A 26,457-nucleotide genomic window follows, 5' to 3' on the forward strand; every position below is an offset into this window, starting at 1 on the left:
TTTAAAGATTTATTAATGTATTTATACAAGCACTGGGTACAGTCAGAGGCGCGGGAGGGTGAGAGAATTCACCAGAGCCAGAGCAGAGAGTAGAACAGGCAGAGTGACGAAGTACACTGCTGAGGGGAGCAGCGGGCGGCAGGAGAGGTCTGTGCGCCATGTGGGACCCTTGCCGGTGGCCGGGGATCAAACCGGTGCTGCAGAGGCTGCGGGCAGCTTCGCAGCCCAGTGCTCAACTGCTGCGCCACCGGGGAGCCCGGTATAATTTTTTGTTTCGGGAGATTTCGCATTACATGAAGCTGGCGTGTGCCTTGGCAGCTTGTGCTGGGAAGCCTCTGCCAGGTGTGTTCCAAAGTCGCTAGTCTGTACGAGCGTGGGCTTTGGGTCCTCAGAACGGTGGGTTCTGATACTGTTCCAGACTTTGTGGCTGCTATGGCAGGCTATGGCAGCCAGGTGTGGGTGTGCGGGCGGTCTCCAGTGGGGGGAGCGGCTTCCCGTTGTATTGCTCTTCTCTGAGCTCTTGTTGTATTGCTCTTCTCTGAGCTCTTGTCGCTGCTGCTGAGTTGCCCAAAAGAGCAAGCTACACTTAGCAGCTTCACTTTTAATCTCACTTGTGCCAAAAGACCAGCAGTGTCAGGTGTTTCTGTGTCATGACCTGGAAAACTTCTTCAGGGGGACTCGGGCACTCATGGCTGAGTGTGTCTGCTTTCACACAGCTGCCTCCCCCCAGGAGGATGTGGGGGGGAGGGGCTGCGTTTGCTTTGTTCCTGCTGTGTCTGTCACTGAAACTTCCCCACATACTTCCGCAGGACTGACTTTCCTCCTGATGTGTAAACACTTCAGGTTACTCATCATACCCATTTTTATTTATTGTTTTTTTTTTTTTAAGATTTATTTTTTTATGCACACAAGAGCTGGGGTGCAGGCCAGAGGTGCAGGGATGAGAGGATTCCCCAGAGACAGAGTGGGGAGCAGAATAGGCGGATCTACTGAAATATACTGCTGAGGAGAGCAGCGGGGTGCCAGGAGAGGTCTGCAGCGCCATGTGGATAGCTCCCTGGCCGGGGATTGAACTCATGCCACAGAGGCTGCAGATAGCTTCATAGCGTTGACGGTTAACCCCTGTGCCACCAGGGAGGCCCCCACACCCATTTTTAGAGCCTTTTCCTGGGGACAGTGCTCTGGGCATCCACCTTCCTGTCCCATCTGGGCACTTGCCCTCTGGGCCTGCCGTGGAGCACGCCTGCCGTCTGTTCCTTTCACTTCTTTTTTGGATCCCGTTTCCACGTTCCTGGGTTTTCTTCTTTCTTGATTTAGTCCCTTGTTTTGGTAGCACGTCTCTGCCACCTGTCTCCTGTCCCCACTCACCCCCAACACCCAGCACCAGACCTCGTAGGAAGGCATCTGGCTGGTCGGAGCTGACTGGCCCTTTGGCTCCCTCCTGGCCTGGGTGGACCCAGACCTGTGCCCCTGGGCACTGCTGTCAGAGGTGTGTAAGGGGCTCCTGCTGCACAAGCCAGACACCCCATGCACCCTGTTCAACACTAGGGAGTCCAAGACCAAGGGAATGAGTTTCTTGTTCCCAAGGAAGTTCTGGAGAGAAATGGGAGCACCATGGTCTCCCTGGGGTTGTTACCGCCCCCTAGCAACTCTAGAAAAAGTAGGGGGAGTTTTGTTTACTTCATAACTGGGAAGTACAGGGTCTCATTTTGTCAGGGGCCAGCATGACTTTAGAATGTTCCGTCACACATTCCTATCTGAAGGTCTGTTTGTAGTTACCCAGGCCTGGGACCTAACTCTGCATGACGCACCAACCCAGACTGTCCTTAGTCCGTCTGAAGTGGTCACCACTTGTGCACCAGAGGGAAGGTGGCCTTGGTATCCATGTAGGGTGACTGACAGACTTTTTTCCTTAATGTAGCACATCTTAATAAGAGAACTAAAAGAACCCCTTGCTGGAGGTGCTGAGCTCAGGGCTGGGAGCCTGGTGCGCTGGGCCCGCGGGATGGTGCCACGGAGCAACATGCTGGTTTTCTGTCATCTTAGGAGTGTTGGTTTTACTCTGCTCTTACGCTGTGCCAGACCTTGTAATTTACCTAGAGAAATTTAACAGGACACAATATATTACAGCAGGACACAATATGTTACAAAGTAGTCAAAGAAAGATTAAGCTAAGGTCACTAGTCCTAACAGAACTTGGTCCAGAGAGCACCTGTATGTCTTTTCTGACCTGGCTATTAAATCAAAACCTGAAATTCTGTTTGCCGGTTTCTCTGCAGCCCCTCGCATGGAGACTCTGAAGCACAGAGGAGAAGCACTGACCAAGGAGCTTGGTGACACCATGAAAGTGAGAGCTGCGTGCGCCAACCTTATAAAATGAACAAAATGTGTGATCAGGGATCTGCTTCCAGCACCCCATGTGTCTGGCCTGCTGGAGCAGTCGTCTTTCCAATGGATCTTTAGTGTATTTCTTAAGTGGCCGTAATGTTGCGAAGAACTACCGTTTCCAGGCGCGTGCTATGTGCCAGCGCCACAGCCTGCTGCTCAGAGGTCTCTTGGCATATTTCTGAGTCTGAGACCAGTCCCTGCTGACACTACTCACTGAGCTTTACTGAACACGCGGCGTGGATCACACACCGTCTGGCTGCGTTAGTCCTTGCAGCAGCCCCTCTGAGAAAGGACGGCTGTTTCCCTACTTCACAGATGAGGAAACTCAAGCACGGAAAGGCTGAGCAGGTTGTTGAAATAAGTAACTGAGCCAGGATGTAAACCCTGGATGTTTGGCCCCAGAACTGCACTCTTAACCACTGGTTATGGCTACACAGCCAACTGAGGTTTAATATTACAGTAAGATTATTTATATTCTTGACATTTATTTACCCCAGACAGGAAAACAGTTGGGTTTCTAGAATATGGAAATTATTTCAAGTGCCTGTAGACTCTCCCCCGTTCTGATAATTTTCTGTAGCGTTCTCTTGTTGATTGTGTTGATGACATAGTTTCCTGGGGTCCTGTTTCTCTTATAGCTTGTTTTGATCAGGAGCTGGAAACCTTGTCGGTCTGGCTAACAGCCAGCCTGCCACCCAATTTTGTCAATAAAACTTTATTGGGCCATAACCATATCCATTAATTTACTCGTCCGTGGCGTCTTTCACTTTCCAACAGCAGAGCTAATTTTGTGACAGATGTAAGGCCTCAAATATTTACTTTATGACTCTATGCTTTTGAAGATTAAGATTTATAAAATGCTCATTATCCTAAAATATGGAATTTTGGACATTAAATTCTTAGCTCTGAAATTCTGTTGCCTCCTGTTCTGCCAAAATTTTATTTTACTACCAAGCATTGTAGATTTTAGTTAAAATTCTTTGGCAAAGATGCACATTATTTATCTAGGTAAATAAAAAGATTGCGAAATACTAGAACATCTATGACTTCCCCAGATTAAGTCTTAGGAAAAGCCTTGACCCCCAAAGTTTAAAATTCTTGTGCTGTGTCTTTGTGTGTGTCTCAGTCTGATATTAATGTTGAGAATAACTGTTTCTTGCTGGTTTTGTTTTTTTTTTAAAGTCCTTGCCTGCATTAATTGAACAAGGAGAAGGGCTTGCCCAAGTTTTAAAGATGCAGCCTGTTATCCACCTCCAGAGAGTCCACCAAGAAGTCTTTTCCAGTTGTCACAAGAAGCCAGATGCTCAGCCTGAGAGCTTTATAATGCAGATAGAGACAACACCCCCAGAGACATCTGCCAGGAAGCCCACTGATGTGGTGCTAAAGAGGAAGCAAGCCGCAGACTGCCCCCAGAGAAAGTGGTACCCACTGCGGCCCAAGAGAATCAATCTGGACACATAAACTCACTCAGGAGTGGTGGGTAAGCATCGTCACCATTGGGATTATAGCCTGGTGTCCAGGTTGGACTCCAGCTACCACACTAGTGATTTCTTTATACAGCTGAAGCGTGATGAAAAGCCTGTTCCTTTCTTCTTCATTCCATCTATAGTAGATGAAAAGCACGTTTTTGAAAACCTGCACAAAACCCATTGTGGGTATCGAGAGGGACAGACTCCTACTGCCCTCACATGCTGAGGGCTCTGGGCTGCCCGCAGCCTGCTGTGGAGCCCACGGTCCTGTGTCCTGCCGGGTCTCCGATGTGCGTCCTTTTGGAAGATCCGCAAGACCGGGCCTCTGGGTGCTGGGAGACAGTCCACTCCACGCAGCAGGAAGTGCCCTCGGTCTGCTGAGGCAGTTTGATTTATCAAGTTCATGTGCAGAAGACAGACCAGTGGACTTTGCCTCTCAAAGTTCAGCTATTAGATTTGTGGGATTATAGAATTTTTTGTATTGTTTTATAAGGCAACGAAGACTGTTGTTGCCCAAGACTTACTCTGAGAAATAAAAATTTGCAAGTAACCAGTGTTTCTTTCTTTCTTTCTTTCTTTCTTTTTTTTTTTGTAATAAATAAGATTTAAATTTTCAGCAATCCTAATGCATTTTTTTCCCCACATATAAAAATAAATGACTGAATCATACTTAAGCCCCAATATCTAACATTAGCAAGACTGAAATTGAGGTAAGTTTCATTTTTAAAAAACTGAATTTAACAAGTGTGAGACGTACCTATTTCTAAAGAATTATTCTGGTAGTGTTTAAGAAAAACAATCAGAACAATCCAGTAAAGTCACTGACTGTAAACATTATAAATATGTTTGGACCAGACACAACAAGGACAGTACTGTTACTCTAAAAACCACTAAAAAAAAATTTCCCTTGTCTTCAGAAACCTGGTGAGGGTCTTTCTCCAATTCCTCCAGCCAGCTGAAATACCGCCAAGCTCACTTCATGTGCAAGGCTATCCACACTTTCTTGGGAGTCTGCTTCTGCGTATACTCGGACTATATCTTCTGTCCCAGATGGTCGAACAAAAGCTCGAGAAAGCCTATACTTCTTCACCAGGTCATTTATTACCTCCTGTAGTCTCAGGGGTGTAATAGCTTGTCTCTCAGCATCAGTGGTGCTAATAACTTGCCTGTCTGCAACCTTAACTTTGAGCTATCTGTTTGGAAGATCCATGTAGAATGCATCCCACTGTTGTACGGTCAGTCCTTTTAGAGCCAAGATTGCCTCAATCACCAGCATGTCAGAAATAGCATCACCAGTTGCCTGGTTAATCAAGTCAATGATGTTTTCAAGCATCTTAGCAGCTTTTCTTTTATTATCTTCTAGGTCTTTTGCTAGTTGTCTTATCTTTGTTTCAGCAGCTTTACTAAATAGTACCATGCCATGCCCATTTGCTTCAAAATAAACCCCAATGTCAAATTCTTGAGCCTTGTGGTGCAATTGTTTTACACCAGTTTTAGTACAATAGACAGGTACCTTCATAACTTCTTCAAGATACCTTGTTGAACTTCCATTTGCATAAGCAGTTTGTATAACACCAATATTCAGATTTTCTCCAATCTCGGAGAGGAGCTCTTTAAGGAAACTGCTAATTAGTGTTGCTGTTTTATCTCCATCTATGAGATGAAAATGACCATCAGCATCATGGTAGTAATAAACAATTCTGTCAGCATCTCCATCAAAGGAACAGTATCTCTCATTGCACTTCATTTCCATTCCCTGTGGAGGTTTCTGTTGACTTTTCACAAAGTTGGCCCCACGTAGAAGATTGAGTTTCCCTTTGGTTCCATCATTAAAAAGTTGCACTGACAGCCCCTGGGAGAAGTAGTGCTCCATTTCCCTTAACTTCAGGGCCCTTATGCCATAGGCACAGTCCATCTGAAGGGATCTATGTTCATCTCCACTACAGGAAGCCTGTTTAGTAAGTTCCATGAAGGCCTGAGAGCTTCTGGTAATAGCCTTCTATGGTTGCCTTTCCATATTGGCCACTGGTGTTTCGACAGCACACCATGTAGTGCAGTTGGGGCGTTGTTAACAAGCCATAATCATGGAATTGACCTCCAAGAGCAGTCACACCATCTATTACAGACGGGGAAAATTTCTCACTGCTGGGCCTGGTATCTCTACCAATCACTATGAAGGCATCTTGTTGCAGATTCACAGCTTTGTTCTCACTGATGTCCATCAACACTCAGCATATTTTGTTGCTCAGCGTTTGTCAAACAGGTAGCATGTTCCTCCCAGGATGGTACCAACATTTCACCCAAAAGATCAACCAATTTTACACCATTGTCTTCCTCAGGATTGTGCGATGCCGTTACCATAACCCCTACTGTAGATTTTGTCTGTTTTGACCTCAGGACAGCTAATAATCCCATTCGAAACATGACATGATCAAGATGTTCTGCTTTTGTTCGGAATCCAGCAGTCCCATATTGAGAATGAGTCCATTGGGCTTCACATGTAATGCTGATTATTTGGTAACAGCATCTAAATCCTATCTCTACAGGGGGCCTCCTCTGCGCCTCCGCCCCGGGGAGCAACACCTACCCCTAGCGCGCCGAAGCCAGACTCACGGCCTCGGAACCTGCAGACGTGGCTTTGCGTGGCTTCCCTAGCCAGTGTTTCTTGCCCACACTTTTTTTTTCTGTAGGTTTTAAAAATTTTAGGGGCCCTCCCTTGTGGCACAGCGGTTGAGCGCTGGGTTGCAAAGCTGCCCGCAGCCTCTGCAGCGCCAGTTCAATCCCCGGCCACTGGGTGAGGGTCCCACATGGTGCACAGACTTCTCCTGCTGCCCGCTGCTCGCCTCAGCAGTGTACTTTGTCAGTCTGCCTGCTCTGTCTGCTCTCCGCTCTGAGTCTGGTGAATTCTCTCACCCTCCTGCGCTTCTGACTGTACCCAGTGCTTTTACAAATAAATGTTAAAAAAAAATTTTTTTTTTAAACAAGATTAGATTCAGGACTGATTGTTTACTTTCAGGATTTCTTATTAATCTTTGTAAATGATTCCAGTTCAAAAAAATACCAGTTTAATACATTATAAATGGTCATGTGGAATAAATACATGCATCATACTGAACCTTTCCATGTTTCTATGTCAAGGTTACAGTCCTTGGCAGAAATTGCCTGTATGTCTCACATGTAGCCACAGTGTCTGCTGGCCCGGCTGTGTGCTGGCTTACACGAGACAAGGTAGGCAGGGCCACTGATGCACCAGCTGTTTTCCCTTTTAAGGACTATTAATACCTTTATTTTGTGTTGATTTTGTATCCTGCTACTTCGCTAAACTGATTGATGTTTGTTTGGTTTTTCTGTGGTGTTTTTGGGGTTCTCTATATTATCATATCATCTGCGAATAGTGATAGTTTTACTTCTTCCTTCCCTATTTGGATTCCGTGTATGTTTCTTTTGTCTTATTGCTCTGGCTAGGACTTCCAGTATTATATTGAAAAACAATGTTGAGAGTGGACATCCTTGTCTTGTTCCAGATTTTTTTTTTAAAAGATATATTTATTTATTTATACAAGCACTGGGTACAGTCAGAAGTGCAGGAGGGTGAGAGAATTCACCAGAGCCAGAGCGGGGAGCAGAGCAGGCAGAAGGACCGAAGTACACTGCTGAGGGGAGCAGCGGGCGGCAGGAGAGGTCTGCGCGCCATGTGGGACCCTCCTCCGGTGGCCGGGGAGCAGCCGGGGATCGAACCGGCGCTGCAGAGGCTGCGGGCAGCTTCGCAACCCAGCACTCAACCGCTGCGCCACCGGGGAGGCCCCTTGTTCCAGATTTTAATGAAAATGCTTTCAACTTTTCACCATTGAGAATGATATTGGCTACGGGCTTGTTATATATGGCCTTTATGATGTTGAGGTATATTCCTTGTATCCCGAGAATTTCAAGGGCCTTTATCATAAATGGGTGTTGTACTTTGTCGAAAGATTTCTTAGCATCTATTAACATATGGTTTTTATATTTCTTTTTATTGACGTGTTGGATTACATTGACTTTCAGATGTTGAACCATCCTTGTGTCTCTGGAATAAATCCTACTTGGTCATGGTGAATTATCTTATGGATACATTGTTGGATTCTGTTAGCTAAAATTTTATTGAGGATGGGCCTCCCTGGTGGCGCAAGGGGTTAAGCACCGCACTGTGAAGTAATCCACAGCCTCTGCAGCATGAGTTCTATCCAGAGCCGGCCAGGGAGCAACCCACATGGCAAAGCAGACTTCTCCTGTCTTGCCTGCCCCCATCAGCAGTGTATTTCAGTCAGTCTGCCTGTTCTGTACCCCACTCTGTCTCTGGTGAATCCTCTTACCCTTCTGCCTCTCTGGCCTGTACCCCAGCTCTTGTAGGCATAAATAAATAAATCTTTTTTTTTTAAAGATTTATTTATTTATTTATTTATTTATTTATTTATTTATTTATTTATCTATTTATTTATTTATTTATTTATTTATTTATTTATACAAGCACTGGGTACAGTGAGAAGCGCGGGAGGGTGAGAGAATTCACCAGAGCCAGAGCAGGGAGCAGAGCAGGCAGAAGGACCGAAGTACACTGCTGAGGGGAGCAGCGGGCGGCAGGAGAGGTCTGCGCGCCATGTGGGCCCCTCCTTCGGTGGCCGGGGAGCAGCCGGGGATCGAACCGGCGCTGCAGAGGCCGCGGGCAGTTTCGCAACCCAGCGCTCAACTGCTGCGCCACTGGGGAGGCCCCATAAATAAATCTTTAAAAAAAATTTTATTGAGGATTTTTGCATCAGTGTTCATTAGAGAGATTGGCCTGTAGTTTTCTTTTTTTGTGTTATCCTTGTTCGTTTTTGGTGTTAGTGTAATATTGGCTTCCTAAAATGTGTTTGGGATTATCCCGTCTCAATTTTTTGAAAGAGTTTATGAAGGATAGCCACCTGTTCGTTTCTGAATGTTTGGTAGAATTCATTTGTCAATCCATCTGGTCCTGGGCTTTTGTTTTGGGGGAGGGTTTTGATTACCATTTCAATTTCACTGCTTGTAATTGGTCTATTTCTTTTTTATCTAGCTTTGTGTGATTGTAGAGTTGTAGGAATTTGTCCATCTCATCTAGATTGTAGAACTTATTTGCATGTAACTGTTCATAGTAGTTTCTGATTCTTTTGATTTCTGCTATGTCTGTTGTGATTTCTCCCCTTTCATTTGTGATCCTATTTATTTGTGCTTTCTCCTGTTTTTCTTTTGTGAGTCTGGCTAGGGGTTTGTCTATTTTATTTATTTTTTCGAAGAACCAACTTTTGGTTTCACTGAGCTTTTGGATTGTTTTTTTGTTTCTATTTCATTTATTTCTGCTTTGATTTTTATTATTTCCTTTCTTCTACTGGCTTTAGGTTTTTTGTTGTTCTTTTTCTAGTTCTTTGAGATATGAGATTAGGTTGTTTCTTTGAGTTCTTTCTTGTTTCTTGATGTGAGCCTGTATTACTATATATTTTCCTCTTATTACTGCTTTTGCTGCATCTCTTACATTTAGGAAATTGGTGTCCTCCTTGTCGTTCAACTCAAAGTATTTTTTAATTTCTTCTTTGATCTCCTCATTAGTCCAGTGGTCTTCCAGTAGTGTGGGTTTCAATATCCATGAGGTAGGAGTGTTCCTTGCCTTCTTTTTATGGTTTATTTCTAGTTTGAGGCCTTCATGGTCAGAGAAGATGGTTGGTATGATTTCAATCTTGGTATATCTGTTGATGTTTGTCTTGTGTCCCAGTATGTGATCGATCCTGGAGAATGATCCGTGTGCGCTTGAGAAAAAATGTGTACTCAGATTTTTTTGGGTGTAGTGTTCTATAGATGTCTGTTAAGCCCAAGAGGTGTAGATCCTTATTTAGAGCTTTAGTGTCCTTATTTTTTGTCTTGTTGATCTATCCATTGGTGATAGTGGTGTGTTGAAGTCTCCTACTACATATGTATTTTCACTGATGTCTATTTTCAGAGATGAAATAGATATATTTAGTTATCTGATATATTTTGGTGCTCCTTTAGTTGGTGAGTATATGTTAATGAGTGTTATGTCTTCTTGATGGATCATCCCCTTGATCATAATGTAGTGACCATCTGGTCTCTTTTTTTGAGTTTGAAATCTGTTTTATTTGATATAAGTATAGCTGTTCCTGCTTTCTTTATTGGTCCATTTGCGTGTAGGATTGTTTTCCATCCTTTTACTTTCAGTCTATTTTTATCTTTTGTAGATAAATGTGTTTCCTGGAGACAGCGAAAGGTTGAGTTTTGTTTCTTAATCCAGTCTGTGACTCTGTGTCTTTTTATTGAGTTTAGTCCATTCACATTTAGAGTTAATACTGATATATTAGCGTCTGTATTTGCCATTTTGTCTTTTCTATGGTTTTATTTTTTGTCTTGTTCTGTTCTTCGTTCTGTTGGTTCTGGCTTTAGGACTCCTTGTAGTATTTTTTGGAGTGGGGGTTTAGTCGTAATGAAATTCCAGAGTTTCTTTTTGTCTGGGAAGGTCCTTATTCTTTCTTCATAGAGGAAGGAAATCTTTGCAGAATAAAGTATTCTTGGTTGGCATTTGTTGTCTTGGAGTTTGTTGACTATGTCCCTCCACTCTCTCCTTGCCCGTAGTGTTTCTTTGGCGAAGTCTGTTGTCAGCCTGATTGGTTTTCCTTTGTATGTTATCTGTTTCTTCCCTCTTGTCAGCTTCATTAATTTTTCCTTGTCTTGGATTCTTGGGAGCTTTACTATTATGTGTCTTGCTGTATTTTTCCTTTCATCATGGAAGTTTGGTGTTCTTCTTGCTTCTTGTATGTCTATTTTCAGCTCCTTCTTCATGCTTGGGAAGTTCTCTTCGATTATCTCCTTGAATATTTTCTCTGTTCCTGTGTCTCTCTCCTCTCCTTCTGGGATTACTGTAACTCTTTTATTTCCTTTCCTCATGAAGTCAGACAGTTTCCAAAGTTTTCATTCTTTTTCCTTCGTACTTCTCTTTCCTTTTCTGTTTTGGTTCTTTTTATTTCTGTGTCTTCGAGAGTACTTATTCGTTCTTCCATTTCATCTATTCTGCTTTTATTGCTTTTCCCAGAGTTCTTCAGCTCCTCCATTAATCCTTTGAGCTCCTGAAATTTCTTTCACTTTCCTCTTTAGGGACTCAGTTTCATTCTTGTTTGTTGATGATTTTTCCCATATCATTTTTGACTTCTTTCAGTTTTTTAATCATGGCGATTTTAAATTCTCTATCGGGAAGGCTCAGAAGTTCTTCCAAGTCACTGTTGTTGCAGTCTGGTGGTTAATTTTCTTTTTGTGGTATGGCCTTTCCCTGAGGACTTGCTTGGTTGCTTGTAGTTTTTCTTCACCCTGCTGCTTGTTTTCTGATTTTTTTTTTGAAAGATTTATTTACTTATGCAAACATACAGACCAGAGATGTGGAGGGATGAGAGGATTCACCAGAGACAGAGAAGGGAACAGAACAGGCAGATTGGCTGAAATATACTGATGAGGGGAGCAGCGGGTGAGCCAGGAGAGGCCTGCTGCACCATGTGGGCAGCTCCCTAGCCGGGGATTGAACTCATGCTGCAGCGGCTGCGGACCTCCTCATAGGCTGCATCTTAACCCCTTGCACCACCAGGGAGGCCCTTGTTTTTTGACTTGTCCTATGCCTTGGGACAGTCATTGGTACTGCCTGGCATCTCTTTGGTGAGCTCCTTCTGGGATGTTGGAAATTCTGACTGTGGGGACAGCCCTTTTTCAGTTCCTCATAGTTTTGGTGAGATCCCGACGCAAAGCTCCCTGTTTTAAAGATGGTGTGTCTCCTGCCTGGTTTTTGATTACTCAGTGAGGGTTGTTCACCTCAGTGATAGTTCCCGCGCGTCTCCCCACTTAACTAGGTCGCAGGTGCGGGGACCTGGGCAGACATAATCCACTGTGCTTTTCGAGCACGTGCTTTTTGGCTGTGAGCTGTTTGTAGGTCTCTCGTGAAGTCCTTACCTTCCTCTAATGGCGCCTGGAGCCATTTGCTCACCTCCATGGTGATTCCCTCTTGGTTCTCCATAGTTCCCATTTGCGGGGTGCAGTGCCTGCCATAGTTCCTTTCCACTCACTGTCCCGCTTGATCTGTAGTTTGTTTTTGGTTTTTTTTCTCCTTTCTGTTGGTGGGAGTATGCGGGCTTTGTGGGTGGGGGAGGGTAGCAGGGTTCTGATGCATTCCTCTCTTCTCCTCCTCTTCTATGGCAACTTTCCTTTTCAGGCAGTTTGCCAGAGTCGCCCATGTTCTCTCAGGGACCTGCCACTTTTCCTCCCTGTTAACTTTTTTTTGGTGGGAGGACTTACTCGTAGCGTTTCACTGCCACCATGTTGATCCGTCTCTCCTCTGGTGTTTTTTTTAAATAAGGACGCTGATCTGTGGGATATGCCCCCCACCCCCCACCCCCCCCACCCCCCGCCATGTCCTCACTTAATTGAATTAGCTGGTAGGTCCATCTCCACACAGCCATACTCGGTCATTAGGGCTGCAACAGATTTTGAGGGAACAAAAACATTCTCTAATACTAAACAGAAGTCTCATCTAGGCCTTTCTCCCTGGGTTTTATGGCTGCGTAGAGAACAGTCAGTTAAAACTTTATTTGCTTTGAAAAAGCCTTATATATTTGATTTTTTTAAACCATGCACATGTAATACTTGGGTAAAAATAAATTTGATTTCACTATGATCTTGAAACATTAGCAAAATCACAAGCAAACATGAATTATTCCTTGACCTCCCACTCAACATCTCGCTGAGAATTAACCAGAGGGGTTTGTGTGCATGACAGTATATTTCAGATAAGATTTGAAGTCACTGTGGCATCCCTGGATGGCACAATGGGGTAAGTTGCAGCATTCTGAAGCTATTGGCATCCACTGCAACAAGTTCCATCCGCGGCCAGGGAGCTACCCACATGGTGCAGTAGACCTCTCCTGTTCCCCCCTGCTCCCCTCAGCAGTGGATTTCAGTAGATTTGCCTGTTTTGCTCCCCAGTCTGTCTCTGGTGAATCCTCTTCCCCACACCTCTGGCCTGTACCCCACCTCTTGTATGCATTAATGAATTAATTAATTAGAAAAGGATTTGAGGGCCTCCCCTGGTGGCACAGCGGTTGAGCACTGGGCTGCGAAGCTGCCCACAGCCTCTGCAGTGCCAGTTCGATCCCCGGCCACGTTCGATTCCCAGCCGCCGGGGAAGGTCCCACACAGGGCGACAGACCTCTCCTGCCATGACCGCTGCATATTTCGTAAGTCTGCCTGTTCTGTTCCCTGCTCTGGCTCTGGTGAATTCTCTCACCCTCCTGCACTTCTGACTGTTCCCAGTGCTTGTATAAATAAATAAATCTTAAAAAAAAAAAAGGAAAAAAAAGATTTGAATTCACTGTTTACAGCTGAACGTTTTGGTTTCTGTGGAGTTTTTTTTTCCTCCCCTGACCATTTGTTTTGCAAATTGATTCTATTATCATAAGCCTCTCTGCCCAAAAATAAAAAATAAATTTTCTAGGGAACCACTAGAGGGTTTGTGGGGATTTTGCATGAAAAGACTTGGGGAAATTACTTGGGGTGAAGCCTCCTCTGTGACCCTCTGCTCTGCCTCCCCTCCTACCTGTGCGCCCTCCCCCAGTGTTTCTGAGTGGTGTTCTGAGTGGTATTCTGAGTGTTCTGAGTGGTATTCCCCCTTGATCACCATCTCTGGTGTTAGTGACTGGCTTAGAAGACAGCTCGCTGTTGCGGGGCAAACCCCAGGAACATGCCCACCTTAGGGTGCTAGATTCTCCTGGTATTGCAGCCCCGGCCGAGCTATGTTTGCTGGAGGAATCCACAGAGAGGCACCTGCCCTCCAGGGTGCTGACTATTGGGTAGGTGGCCTGGTCATGCCCTTGGCAGCGGGGTGGCCTGGCTCCTCCAGCTGGCCCCTGAGCCTGAGAGTTTGAGGCACCTGCATCCAATGGGCTGTGGCCACTCCCGCCTCCACGGCCCTAGAGCACCATTTCTGCCCTAGGTCCCACCTTGGCCACAACCCTCTTCATGCCCTTCCCCTGCTGCTCTCATTAGCTGCCACTTGGGCCATTCCCCCTTGTTCCTTGATGCCCTCCATGAAGCAGCTGTGGATACCTCTCCCAGGGTCCCAGCTGCTGGCACCACCAGTCCTGGCCTCTGCTGCCCCCTGGCCCCAGCCCCGGCCCTGTCTGCTGCTCCTGGTCCCCCCACCCTTGTCCTCTGCTGCCCCTGGTCCCCCTACGCTTGTCCTCTGCCACCCCCCAGGTCCCCCCAGCCCTGTTCTCTGCCCCACCCCTGCCCCCCAGCCCTGTCCGCTGCTCTTCGTCTCCCCACTCTTGTCCTCCGCTGCTCCCAGTCCCCCCCAGCCCAGTCCTCCGCTGCTCCCCATTCTCCCCAGGCCGGCCACTGCCCCCAGGTCCCCCTGGCCCTGGCCTCTGCTGCACCCTCCCCCCGTCCCTGGCCTCCACTGCCCCCTGGTCCCTCCAGCCCCCCAACCCTTGTCTTCCACTGCCCCTGGTCCTCCCAGCTCTGTCCTCCACAGTTCCCCTGGGCCCTGCCTTGTCCTCCGCTGTCCCCCCGGCCCCCCCGGCCCTGGCCTCAGCTGCCCCACTGGCTGTGTGACTTCTCCCTGGGATTGAGCTCCCCTCTTCCTGTGGCTGAAGCTCCTTTTCTTCCAGCCACTGCAGCTGAGCGTCTCCACAGAGAGGAGGAAGAAGCAGAAGAGGGGCAACTCCCACCTGCCCATCTTGATTCATTTCCTTCCTTATAAAAGACTTAGTGGGGAAAGGGTTAAAATAAGTAGGCGTGTCTGGTCTTGGACTTGTCACAGTCTGCTCCTCTGCTCCCTGATCCTGGGGGTGGCGGCAGGCAGGTCGGGGGTGGCAGGGGCACAAGCACTGTGAACACCTCCACCTGGGCCCACACATGCCGCCCCCAGCCTCCCTGTCTTTCCCAGTCACATTTTAAAATCATTTTTCATAGCCACACATTCTATTATTCCGCAAGTTCTCAGTGAATCCAAGTGGTGTGTCCAGAGTTGTGTGGAGGTTCACAAGGAAAGCCGGGCGCCCACCGGCCCGCGGACCCCCACCGTGGGGCGTGAGGGGGCAGTGGCAACTGGGGTCCAACAGGGTGGAGGGGCAGGCGGGAGAGGGCGCGTTCTGGAGCTCCTGGTCCCAGAGCCAAGACGCGAGCGAAACTCAGGGGTTTTGACACTTCTGTGGAATCGGCTGCTTGCAGGAAATCGCTCTGTCTGCTTTCGGAAACTGATGGAATTCTAGGAAATTCCTGTCATTTACTGGTAAATCGTTACACTTACTGCGAGTTCTCTTTGTTACGAGCCCAGCCGAGATTGTTTCGCTTCAAGGAACTGTTCAGATCTGGCACGTAGCCGCTTCTCTGGAAACGCTCCTTAACGCGGCGTGATTCCTCCACGCGCGGGGCCGGCGGGGGGGTGCTCGGGAGCATCCATCAGGGCTGCACCCCACCCTCCCCCCACCCAGCACGGCGGGCTTCCCCTCCAGGACACTCTGGGCGGAATGTGCTGGGCACTCTGCCCTGGACCCCGACCCCCTAACTGCCATCTCTGAATCAGAGAAAGACGCGCGGGGGAGAGGGAGCAGGTAGCCCCGGGAGCTGCGGCCGCAGACGGCGCGGGCTCGCGCCTGCCCCCTGCCGGCCGTTCTGAGCGTTACACTCCTGGGGACCCCATCCCGGGTGGGCATGTCCTGCAGGGGGCTGCATGGGGCGCCTCAGGTGTCAGGCCAGAGCCTCAGAATTCGCAGAAACCATTTGAAAAACCAGCGGCTCCTTTCCTCTTCCGTCTCTCTCTATCAACCTGAAAACATTGTTTTCGACGAACTCGCGATGTTAGATTTGTCCTAGCGTCACGAGGGCGCACTTCAGTCTGCTCTCAGGCGCTTGGGGTCAAAGGTGACTCAAAGCGGAGCTCAGGGCTGCCCTGACTGACCATGCCAGGCGGGTGAAGTGGTTAGAAGCAGTCACAGGTCGCTTAGTGCGGCCGCCTTAAAGCCTCCCTGGTGGCGCAAGGGGTTAAGTCTCAGCACTATGTAGCTATAGGCAGCCGCTGCGCTGCGGCACGCGTTCGATCCCTGGCCAGGGAGCTGTCCCACAGGGTGCAGCAGACCTCTTCTGTCTCCCCGCTGCTCTCCTCAGCAGTGGATTTCAGTCAATCTGCCTGTTCTGCTCCCCACTCTGCCTCTGGTGAATCCTCTCAGCGTCCTCTGAATCCTCTCAGGTCCCCCCCACCACCTTTGGCCTGTACCCAAGTTTTTGTATGCATAAATAAATATATATATATATATTTTTTTTTTAAAAAAAAAGCAGGTTAGGGCCTCCCTAGTGGCACTATCAAGCTATTGGCAGCCACTGCAGCAGGAGTTCTATCAGGCCAGGGAGGTGACCCACATGGCACAGCAGACCTCTCCTGCCTGCCTGCTGCTCCCCTCAGCATTGTATTTCAGCAGATCTGCCTGTTCTGCTCCCCATTCTTTCTGGTGAGTCCTTTCACCCCCAGCATCTCTGGCCTACACCCCAGTTCTTGTATGCATAAATAAATGAATCTTAAAAAAAAAAAAAAAAAGGCAAATGTGTGTCAAGAGGGCAGAAAAGCACTTTCCTGTGAGTGTTTAAGTGTGACCTAATGAGCTGCCTGCAGGAGGCAGCAGCAATAAGATCCCAGCAGTTGCCAGGTGTGGAGAATTACCTAGTCCAGGAGCTGCTGAGAGCTGCACAGTCATCTCACCTGAGCCTCTGGTCCGCCCGAGTTCACCAGGTGAGGTGTAGGTCAGAGAGCCCTGCCCCACCCCGCGTTCTCCCAGGGTCTTGGGGCCACAGCCCGGAGCTGGCGTCTGGCTCTTCCAACCTCTCCCTGTGGACCCCGAGTCCTCACCATCCCCCAGAGCTGTCCCCACCTTCTCTCTTTCTCAATCACATATGGCAACCTGTGGTAAAACAGACAAGCCTCAGTTTCCCAGGGGTTAAGGGAGCGCTGATGCACCAGGAAAAAGCAGCATCTAGGACACCGCCCAGGGCAGGCAAAGCGGTGGGCCATCTTAAGGAAACACCACATGTTCTTTCACTGTTGGTGGTTTGGGGGAAACAAGCCATTCTAGCCAATTGCCCCTTCACCGTGAGGTGCCACCCGCATCTCCGTCACTCCCAGAAGGGTCCGGAGGGGGGACAGGAGTGGGGCTGTGTGCTCAGGTTCAGGGGTGCAGTGATGCACCCCCTCCGTGCCACCATGGCTAAATGTGGTTTCCTTGGGAAGAAATGAGAAAGCTAGGGAAAGTCTGGTGAGGCCCTCCCCACCTCCCAATTCCACTCACATTGGGCAGAGTACCCATGAGACCCAATTCCTGGAAAACATAAACCCCAGGAAGTCCCTGCCAGGGAGGCCTTGCCAGTGGCAGAGCATGGTCCCCTAGACTGTTCTGGGCCACCCCTTTCCTGATGACTGTGGACAGGAGTGGGCAGAGACCTCGTACACGCTTCACCGGCTCATTCCCATGGCTGGAATTACCTTGGGCCATGGCTCCCGCTAGCCAGTGAAGGCTCACCAGGCAGCTGCACAGGTGTGCTCCTGGGGCAGGCCCCCACGAAGGCACAGGAAGACAAAGAAGGGATTCCCCCAAGTCCCTGGGGCCAGCCTTCTGCTGTCGGGAAGGAGCTCGTCCAGTGGCCAAGTCAGCTGGCTTTTAGGAGACGTGGGCCTGAAACCTCAAATGGATAGAATAATTGGAAAATGGGACTCAGATCATCAGGGGGATTGATTGTCTGGCAGAGGCCAGAGGCCAGAACCTCTCTGCTCTGCTGAGGAGAGAACAAGAGGAAATGGGTTTGAAGACCAGCATGTGGAACCGAAAATAAACCCAAAGAACAGCCGACGTCAGCATCATTAAGTCCTGGGACACTGGGGGGCGGATGGAGACTCGTTAGAAAAAAAAAAAAAGACACTTCTGTATGTGTGAGCATGAGATGAACTATCCACTCAGCAAAAACAACTGAAAACACATATTTAAATATCTAATATATATAATCTAGATCTTTTTTGGCCTGTATGTAGACAAGACTATATGCATGAGCTAAAAAAGATCTAGAATAGTCCCTCTGAGGTCCTTCTATGTTACCAGCACTTGTTGCTGGGTAAAAGGTTATGGATGGTAACAATAATTATTTAAACTATGGATAGATATATAATAGTTCATTATTACCATCGTTTTCTGATTTCTTTTTTAAAATTTATTTTTGCATAGAAGAACTGGGGTATAGGCCAGAGGTGGGGGAAGTGAGAAGATTCACCAGAGACAGAGGGGGTGACAGAACAGGCAGATCGACTGAAATCTACTGCTGAGGGGAACAGCGGGGAGACAGGAGAGGTCTGCTCCGCCATGTGGGTCAGCTCCCTGGCCAGGGACTGAACTCAAGTCTTAGTGGTAACAGTGCTGAGACTTAACCTGGAGGCTACCAGGGAAGTCTTATTTTCTAATTTCCATAATAAATGTGTTTCCTTTCTATAAGGTGAAAATCTAGGTTTTAAATTTTTTCTTCTAGTATTCTGTGACTTAAAAATTTCTAGTTCAGGGCCTCCCCGGTGGCGCAGCGTTTGAGTGCTGGGTTACGAAGCTGGCCTTGGCCTCTGCGGCACTGGTTCGATCCCCGGCTGCTCCCCGGCCACCGGAGGAGGGTCCCACATGGCGCGCAGACCTCTCCTGCCGCCCGCTGCTCCCCTCAGCAGTGTACTTCGTCAGTCTGCCTGCTCTGTTCCCTGCTCTGGCTCTGGTGAATTCTCTCACCCTCCCGCGCTTCTGACTGTACCCAGTGCATGTATAAACAAAACAAACAAACAAGCAAATAAATAAATAAAGCATGCCTCTATAAAAAAGAAAAAAACACTTTTTAAAAAAAAATAAATAAATAAAATTTCTAGTTCAATTTCTAATGAAGACTGGAATTACTTGATGTATGAAATTACACCCATGAGAGAGAGAAAAATTCACAGATACTTTTATGTCAGTAAGTTATGTGAAACTTGCCTGCAAGTTCTTACTTAAAACAAAAGAGGGTATTTGTTTTTTGAAATCCCTTTATATTACACAGGCTACTGAAACAATCACCTCATTTGAAGAAAGGAAAGTACAAAACTCACTGCAATTTGCCACAATAAAACAGGTCAGTTTTTTTTAAAAAAAAAAAAAATGTGTTTTTCGGTTGTTCTGCTGAGGAAATAGTTCATCTCCTAGATTCAACTGATTTCTGCATAGAAATCACTTCATAACATGGATTTATGCATCTCCTGAATAATTCTTTCTTCCAGTCTGTCATAAACTGATCTCTTGCTGAGGAGATTAGCAGTTTGCCTACTACATTACTTTCAATGAATTTGGTCCACTGAGATGGAATTTTAACCTGGCTCACCGTGTGAACTGGGATATTGACAAAGGCTCTTTGCCTACAATCCCAGAAATAAGCAAAAGGAAACATCAGACAGTTCTGGTCTAGTTGCTGACGTGAGGCCTCACAGCAGGTTCTAGAAGTGCATGTGGTGGTTCCAAGCCCGGCAGCCATCAAAATGGGACTTAAAGCTGATAGAAAAGGCGATCAGTTGGTATGAACAAGGATGACTCCAGAGAGGGAGCATTCAAGTCGCATCCATCATAAACAGGACTTTGGTTGATGAGAGCATCTGGGAAGGTACAAAGGGCTGGGCAGGTGAGAAGGCCCTGACATGGCTGCACCAATGACTTGGACATACATCTCTAGATTTCAAATGTGAGGCTGAGGGCTGTATGTGCCCGAAAATGGGGTGTCTCTGGAGGTTTTTTTTTTTTTTAAAGATTTATTTATTTATGCATATGAGAACTGGGGTATAGGCCACAGGTGCAGGGAGTGAGAGGATTCACCAGAGACAGAGTGGGGAGCAGAACAGGCAGACTGACTGAAATACACTGCTGAAGGGATCAGCTGGCAAGAGAGGAGAGGTCTGCTTGTGCAATGTGGGTTGCTCCCTGCCCAGGGGGGATTGAACTCATGCTGCAGAGGCTGAGGATCGCTTCACAGTGTCTGATTGCTGGTGGCACTGTGCTAGATGGGGTCCCACCGGGGAATTCCCCAGTGACGTAATCCTGCTTCCGTATTCAGTTGCATCCATGAGGGCCACACACATGTAAAAACAAAGACAAACCAAAAGACAGAAATGAGAGAAAAAGCAATAGGTTTGAATACTTGGTACAGTCTTCAAAAAAGTACAGTTAGAAAGGAAGGAAAACATCTAATTTATGCTTGATCTCACTAGAACTCAGGAACATAGAGTCAAGACTATAAGACAGGAACATTTTCACCTAATTAGATAGACAAAATTTAGATATCTGACAGTGATTGATAGATCAGCTCTATCACTAACAAATAGCAGAAACACATTCATTTCAAGTGCCTAAGAAACATCTGCCAAGATGTACTAGAGCCTGGACCATAAAACAAATCTTAACAAGTTAAAAAGAACCGAACTCATGCAGAGTGGATTCTCCGACCACACTGGAATCAAACTAGAACTCAGTGATGGCAAGATAACAGGAAATCTGTCAAACCCTTGGATTAAACCTCTTCTAATCCATGACAAAATAGGAAATTTCAAGGGAAAATATTTAAATATTTTGAACAAGATGGAAATGGAAATACAACATTTCAATATTTGTGGGGCACAGCTAAAGCAGTGTCAGGAACATTTACAACTCAAGCTTTCACTTCAAGAACTAATAGAAGAAAAGCAGAATAGATTCAAGCAAGCAGAAAAAAAGGAAGCAATAAAAATCAGTGATGTTGCAAACAGAAAAACAATAGAGAAAACCACTGAAACAAAAATGCTACTTCCTTGAATCAGCTTTGAAATTGTCCACAAAATGGCAGATTTCTAGCAAGGGCGACGAAAAAAGACATAGCTTATTAATATTTGGAATGAGACAGGGGATATCACTAGAGAACCTCCACATATCAGGAGATTATAAAGAATATTTTGAACACACACATAGATTGGACAATTTAGATGAAATGGACCAATTTCTAAAAAAACACAAACTACCACGACTCACCCAATATGGAAACAGATCATTTATAATTTTAAAACCGAAAAAGAAACCTATAGATCCAGAGAGCTGGGTGTTTTCAATTAAGAATTCTACTAACCATTTAAAGTATAATGAACATTAATTCTATGCAATCTTCTCCAAGAAATAGGAAAGAGGATATTTCCCATTTCAGTACACACTAAAGAAAAACATAGACCTATACCTACTTCATGACCATAGAAAAAACCAGCATATTAGGAAGTAGAATTCAGCAATATAGAAAAAGGATTACATACCAGGTATACAAGGCAGGTTCAATAAAATTTATTCCAGGTATACAAGGCAGTTTCAATATTTGGGAATCAATCAATACAATTCACCGCATTAACAAACTAAAACAGAAAAATCACATAATTATATCAGCTGATGCAGAAAAAGTATTAGACAAAATTTAATGAATTTGTGATAAAAAACTCTCAGAAAAATAGGAATAAAGGGAAACTTCCTCAATTTGATAAAGAATCTCTATGAAAAGCTGCAACTCACATTGTACCTTGAAAGGTGAATGTTTTTCTCTCAAAGACCCGGAACCAGGGACCTCCCTGGTAGCCTAGAGATTGAGTCTCAGTGCTATCACCACAGAGGCTTGAGTTCGAATCCTGGCCAGGGAGCTACCCACACCGGGCAGCAGACCTCTCCTGTCTCCCTGCTGCTGCCCTCAGCAATGTGTTTCAGTGGATCCGCCTGTTCTACTCCCTATTCTATCTCTAGTGAATCCTTTCTCCTCACTTCCCCCCACCTCTGGCCTACACCTCAGCTCTTCTACACAAAAATAAATAAATCTTAAACACACACAAACACAAAGATCCAGAACCAGGCAAGGAGGTTTGCCTTAACAGCTCTTATTCAACATAAAGCTGGAAACTCTAGTCAACGCAGCAAAGCAAGAAAATAAAAAGCATACAAATCACAGAAAGGAAGAAATGAAACCTTTCCTTATGCAGACAACATGATTGTGTTGCATAAGAAAATCCCAAGGAATCTACAAAAATTCCTAAAACTACTAGGTGAGTTCAGCAAGTTCACAGGACGCAAGATGAGCTGACAAAAATCAAATGAACACATGGATGCTGAAATTAAAAATATAATAACAATGCAATCATGCAAAAACAGAGAAAGAAATAGGTGTTAATTGAATAAAACATGGGGCAGACTTGCATGCTAAAAATTAAAATGCTGATAAAAAAAATTCTCAGTGAATTGAGAGACACTATTTATGGCTGGAGACAATCTAGCAAAGATGTCAATTTCCCCCAAGTTTATATACAGGTTTAATGCAATTCTGATAACTAAGCAGCATGATTATTCTATATGGAAAGAACAAGGAGCTCCAATAGCTCAAACAGAGGAAGAGAGTGGGGTATCAGTCTCTCTGATTCCAAGCCTTATTACATGCGACTAGGTAGTGCTGGCGGGGAGATGAACACAGATCTCAGTGGATCCGCCTCTCTCAGAGCAGCACTGAGAACCCAGAAGGAGACTCCCAAATATGCCCGGCTGTTTTGGACAGTGTTGCAGAAACAATTCAGCAGAGGGAAGGGCCCTAGGTTTTAAGTCTCAGGCTATCACCACTTAGGCCTGAGTTTGGTCCCCAGCCAAGGAGCTCACCCCCACGGTGCAGTAGACCTCTCCTGTCTCCCCACTGCTCCCCTCAGCAGTGGATTTCAGTGGATCTGCCTGTTCTGCTCCCCACCCTGTCTCTGGTGGGTCCCCTCGCCCCTGTACCTCTGGCCTGCACCCCCCGTTCTTCTACGTATAAATAAAATAAATCTTTTTTTTTTTAAGTTTTATTTATTTATTTATACAAGCACTGGGTACAGTCAGAGGCACGGGAGGGTGAGAGAATTCACCAGAGCCAGAGCAGGGAGCAGAGCAGGCAGAAGGACCGAAGCACACTGCTGAGGGGAGCAGCGGGCGGCAGGAGAGGTTTGCGTGCCATGTGGGGACCCTAGCCCGCGGCGGGGGATGGAACCCAAACTGCAGAGCCTGCAGGCAGCTTCGCAACCCAGTGCTCAACCGCTGCGCCACCGGGGAGGCCCATAAAATACATCTTTGGGACAAAAAAAAAAAAACCAAATGGGGGCCAAGCAAGTGGACATCAATAGATGAAAAGAAAAATCAACCTAAGTTTCACACCTTCCAGGAAAATCCCCTTAACCTGGGTCACGCACTTAATTATAAAATGTAATACCATGAAACATTTAGAGAAAAAGAAATGTTAGAGAAAATTTCAGCATTTAGAGCTAGTTGTCGGGTCCTCAGACTCGATGCCAAAATCATGATTCATAAGACGAGAAATTGGTCAGGGGGACGTCATCAAATTTAAAATTTTGTTCTGCCAAAGACCCCATGAAAAGGATGAGCAGACAAGGCATGGTGTGGAGAGCAGCATGCCCCTGGGGAGTGGCCTCTGCACTCCGTGTATGTGTGTGTGTGTGTTTATTTTTTTTTTAAAGATTTATTTATTTATACAAGAACCTGGGTACAGGCCAGATGTGCAGGAGGGTGAGAGGATTCACCAGAGACAGAGCGGGGAACAGAACAGGCGGATCTACTGAAATACACTGCTGAGGGGAGCAGCAGGCAAGACAGGAGAGGTCTGCTGCGCCATGCGTGTTGCTCTGCGGCTGGCGGGGATGGAACTGGCACTGCAGAGACTGTGGCAGCTTCACAGCACTGTGCTCAACCACCTGCACCACCAGGGAGGCCCGTGTGTGTGTTTATTCAGGAGACAGAACCCATTTGTAAAAGGGACAGAAGCCCTGAAGGGCATTTTGGCCAGGAGCAGATCCGGGTGGTGAATAAACACAGAAAGATGTTCCAGTCACTGCCATTTGGGAATGGACACTGTGGGTGGGCATTTAGAGTGCGGCTCCGCAGCAGAGAAGCTCTTCCACATGCAGAGACTCTCTGGACGCTCACGGTTCATGCCGTGTCCTCTCTGGAAGACACTTTGTCCATTTCTCAGAAAATGAAACATTAATCACGAAACAACTCTGTGACCCAAGCAGTCTGGGTTTTTTCCCCACTAGAATGAAAACTTCTGTACACACAAAATCACATGGACAAATGTTTCAAGCAGCTTTATTCATGACGCCAAGAACTAGAACAGCCGGGATGTCCTCCAAGGGCGAGGGACTAAAGAAACTGGGTCCATCCACACCGAGGAACACTACCAGTCAGCCATGAACTGTGGTGTAGGAGAGTCTCTGTCGTGTGAGTGTATTTACATAGCACATGTGACAATTAACGGAGAAGCGGAGGTCAGGGTGGTCCCTGGGGTCAGGAGGGGGGCTGAGCAGAGCAGGGAAGTAGCTGCCCAGGGGAGAAGCCATGCTCCTTGGCCGCTGGATGCCAACACCTGTGGTGCCCTCACTCCACAGCCTGGTACCATCTTACCGTTGTGGGGAGCCCATTAAAGTGCATAGGTACTTCATTGCCAGTGAATCTACTGATAGCTCAACAATTAAAGGTGTAATTAAAAACCCAACCAACCGATAGCACAGAATTTAGAGGGGAGAGGAGAGGGAGGAGCACAGAAGTGAGGGGTTGTCCCTGTTCTGGGTCTTGGATTAGGTGGTGGGTCTAGGGGGTGTGGGTTACATTGTTAACAAGTAAATAAGGACTAACTGGGAGAAACCCATGTCTGCACCAATGATGGCAGAGTAAGGAACCAAGGGTAAAATTCATCTGATTTTGCGTAGTTGAGGTCCGTCGGAGGGGAATACATGAGCACACTTCCTTCTGAGAAGTGGACTTTGGATGGCTCTCCCACACAGACCAAGAATCCTTTTGCCCTGGACAAGCCAAGAGTACAGGCTGTTATTAAGAAAAGTTTCTCAAATGGTGGGGGAATACCAAACTGTCACTCTCTTTCTAATGAAACCCGTTGCAACGCCAGTGAAAGTCATTCGACGTGTATTTATGCAACAGACGCCCAGCTGAGCTGAAGGCCACAAGAAATCCAACGTGCTTCGAGGAAATCAAAGATTAGTAAGTGTGTTGTAGAGCAACCCCAATACAAAACGGGGTGCCTGACTGTGGGTCCTCACCCGCGCGCTTAAAAGGACTTATCAATGCTCTACTGCAGGCACACACGAAAGGTTAATAAAAGGTTTATTTACAAGGGAAGGGGAAATGAGGAAATGTACAGCTCAGGGAGAAAAGTGGGAGACAAAGTTTTAAATGAGTCCTACCCGATCCGCCGATCTGGAATCCCAAATAGCACTCTGAGAGCTGGCCGCGAGCCAGGAGCCGTGAAGCCAGGAGGCGAGCGATAGCGAGCCACCCCAAGGCCCACGTGTTTGGTTTTTATACCCAACCTGGCTGCCCAACTCCACCCTCAGGTCCCAGCCACCCTCCCCTTGGTGGTGACGGGATTTGTCTTTCCCAATGTCTTGATGGCTTTAGTCTGGAGTGGGGGTGGGGTCCACAAAGCCTGTATGGGATTAGCTCAGGACATCATTTCCCCCTAACAGATGGTGGGAGGAAATGAGTGAAATGATTTTTTAAAGTGAGTGAAGCGATTTCTTAGGATGTGAGTGAAATTCTCTTTTAAAGTGAATCACAGATGACAAGCATCTTACTCATGGTTTTGACTAGGTTAATGGACAACCTGCTCAGCCATGAGCCCACCATAACCCTGGCGGGTGACGTAGTAAATGTCACTGTGGTGTGAGCAGCCGCATGGCCAGGCTCGAGCACTGGCTCCCTCTGCTCGGCGGCTATGCTGGGCCGTCAGGTGACTCTTCAGTCCGAGGCCGCTTGCCACAGTGAAAGCTCATCCTAGACTGAATCTTGGGTGAGTGTGCCCAAGGAACTGTGAGCCAGAGGGTAATTCCTGACCTGGGATTCTGGCTCCTCCCCACTTCTGGAGAGTAGACTTTAAAAGTGCTCCTTGTCTTTGTGTAAATGCATCCTTCTTTCTTTCCCTATTAAAATGCAAATACTGGGACCTCCCTGGTGGCCTAGGGGTTAAGCCTCATTACTACCACCGACCTCAAGGGCCTCACTCTCCCCAGCCATGGAGGTGACCCACAGGATGCAGCAGACCTCTCCTGTCTCCCAGCTTCTCCCCTCAGCAGTGGATTTCAGTGGATCCACCTGTTCTGCTCCCCACTCTGTCTCTGGTGAATCCTCTTACCCCCTCTTAACCCAGTTCTTCTTCGCAAAAATAAATCAATCTTTAAAAAAAAAAGTGGGAAACTCAGGGTCTCCCTGGTGGCCTAGGGATTAAGTCTCAGTGTTGTTATCTCAAAGGCCCATTGCAATGGTCCAAGTTCAACTGCCCGCCAGGGAGTGACCCATACAGCATAGCAGACCTCTCCTGTCTTCCTGCTGTTCCCCTCAGCAGTATTTCAGTGGATCCACCTGTTCGGCTTCCCACTCTGTCTCTGGTGAATCCTCCCACTCCCCACACCTCTGGCCTGCAC

At 46.9% G+C, this 26,457-nt stretch overlaps 2 protein-coding genes across 2 annotated transcripts in view; one reads left to right on the forward strand and one right to left on the reverse strand.

Annotated features, from left to right (window-relative positions):
- The window catches only part of NSL1 (NSL1 component of MIS12 kinetochore complex), a 36,175-nt gene extending 31,768 nt beyond the window's left edge, over positions 1 to 4,407 (forward strand). The window contains 2 exon segments of the mRNA XM_037496435.2: positions 2,280 to 2,347; positions 3,571 to 4,407. Coding sequence (XP_037352332.1) covers positions 2,280 to 2,347; positions 3,571 to 3,849 — 347 coding nt within the window. The 3' untranslated portion in view covers positions 3,850 to 4,407.
- A 273-nt stretch (positions 4,408 to 4,680) lies between these two features.
- LOC119233604 (phosphoacetylglucosamine mutase-like) lies at positions 4,681 to 6,348 on the reverse strand. Its single transcript, XM_037496096.2, is given in 3 exon segments — positions 4,681 to 5,833; positions 5,835 to 6,086; positions 6,088 to 6,348. Coding segments are annotated over 3 exon segments (1,509 nt in total). The 5' UTR covers positions 6,282 to 6,348; the 3' UTR covers positions 4,681 to 4,770.
- Positions 6,349 to 26,457: the final 20,109 nt, after the last annotated feature.

This window comes from Talpa occidentalis, unplaced genomic scaffold (assembly GCF_014898055.3).
Source record: "Talpa occidentalis isolate TD23 unplaced genomic scaffold, MPIMG_talOcc4v2.1 talOcc4.8, whole genome shotgun sequence".
NCBI classification, from domain to species: Eukaryota; Metazoa; Chordata; class Mammalia; order Eulipotyphla; family Talpidae; genus Talpa; species Talpa occidentalis.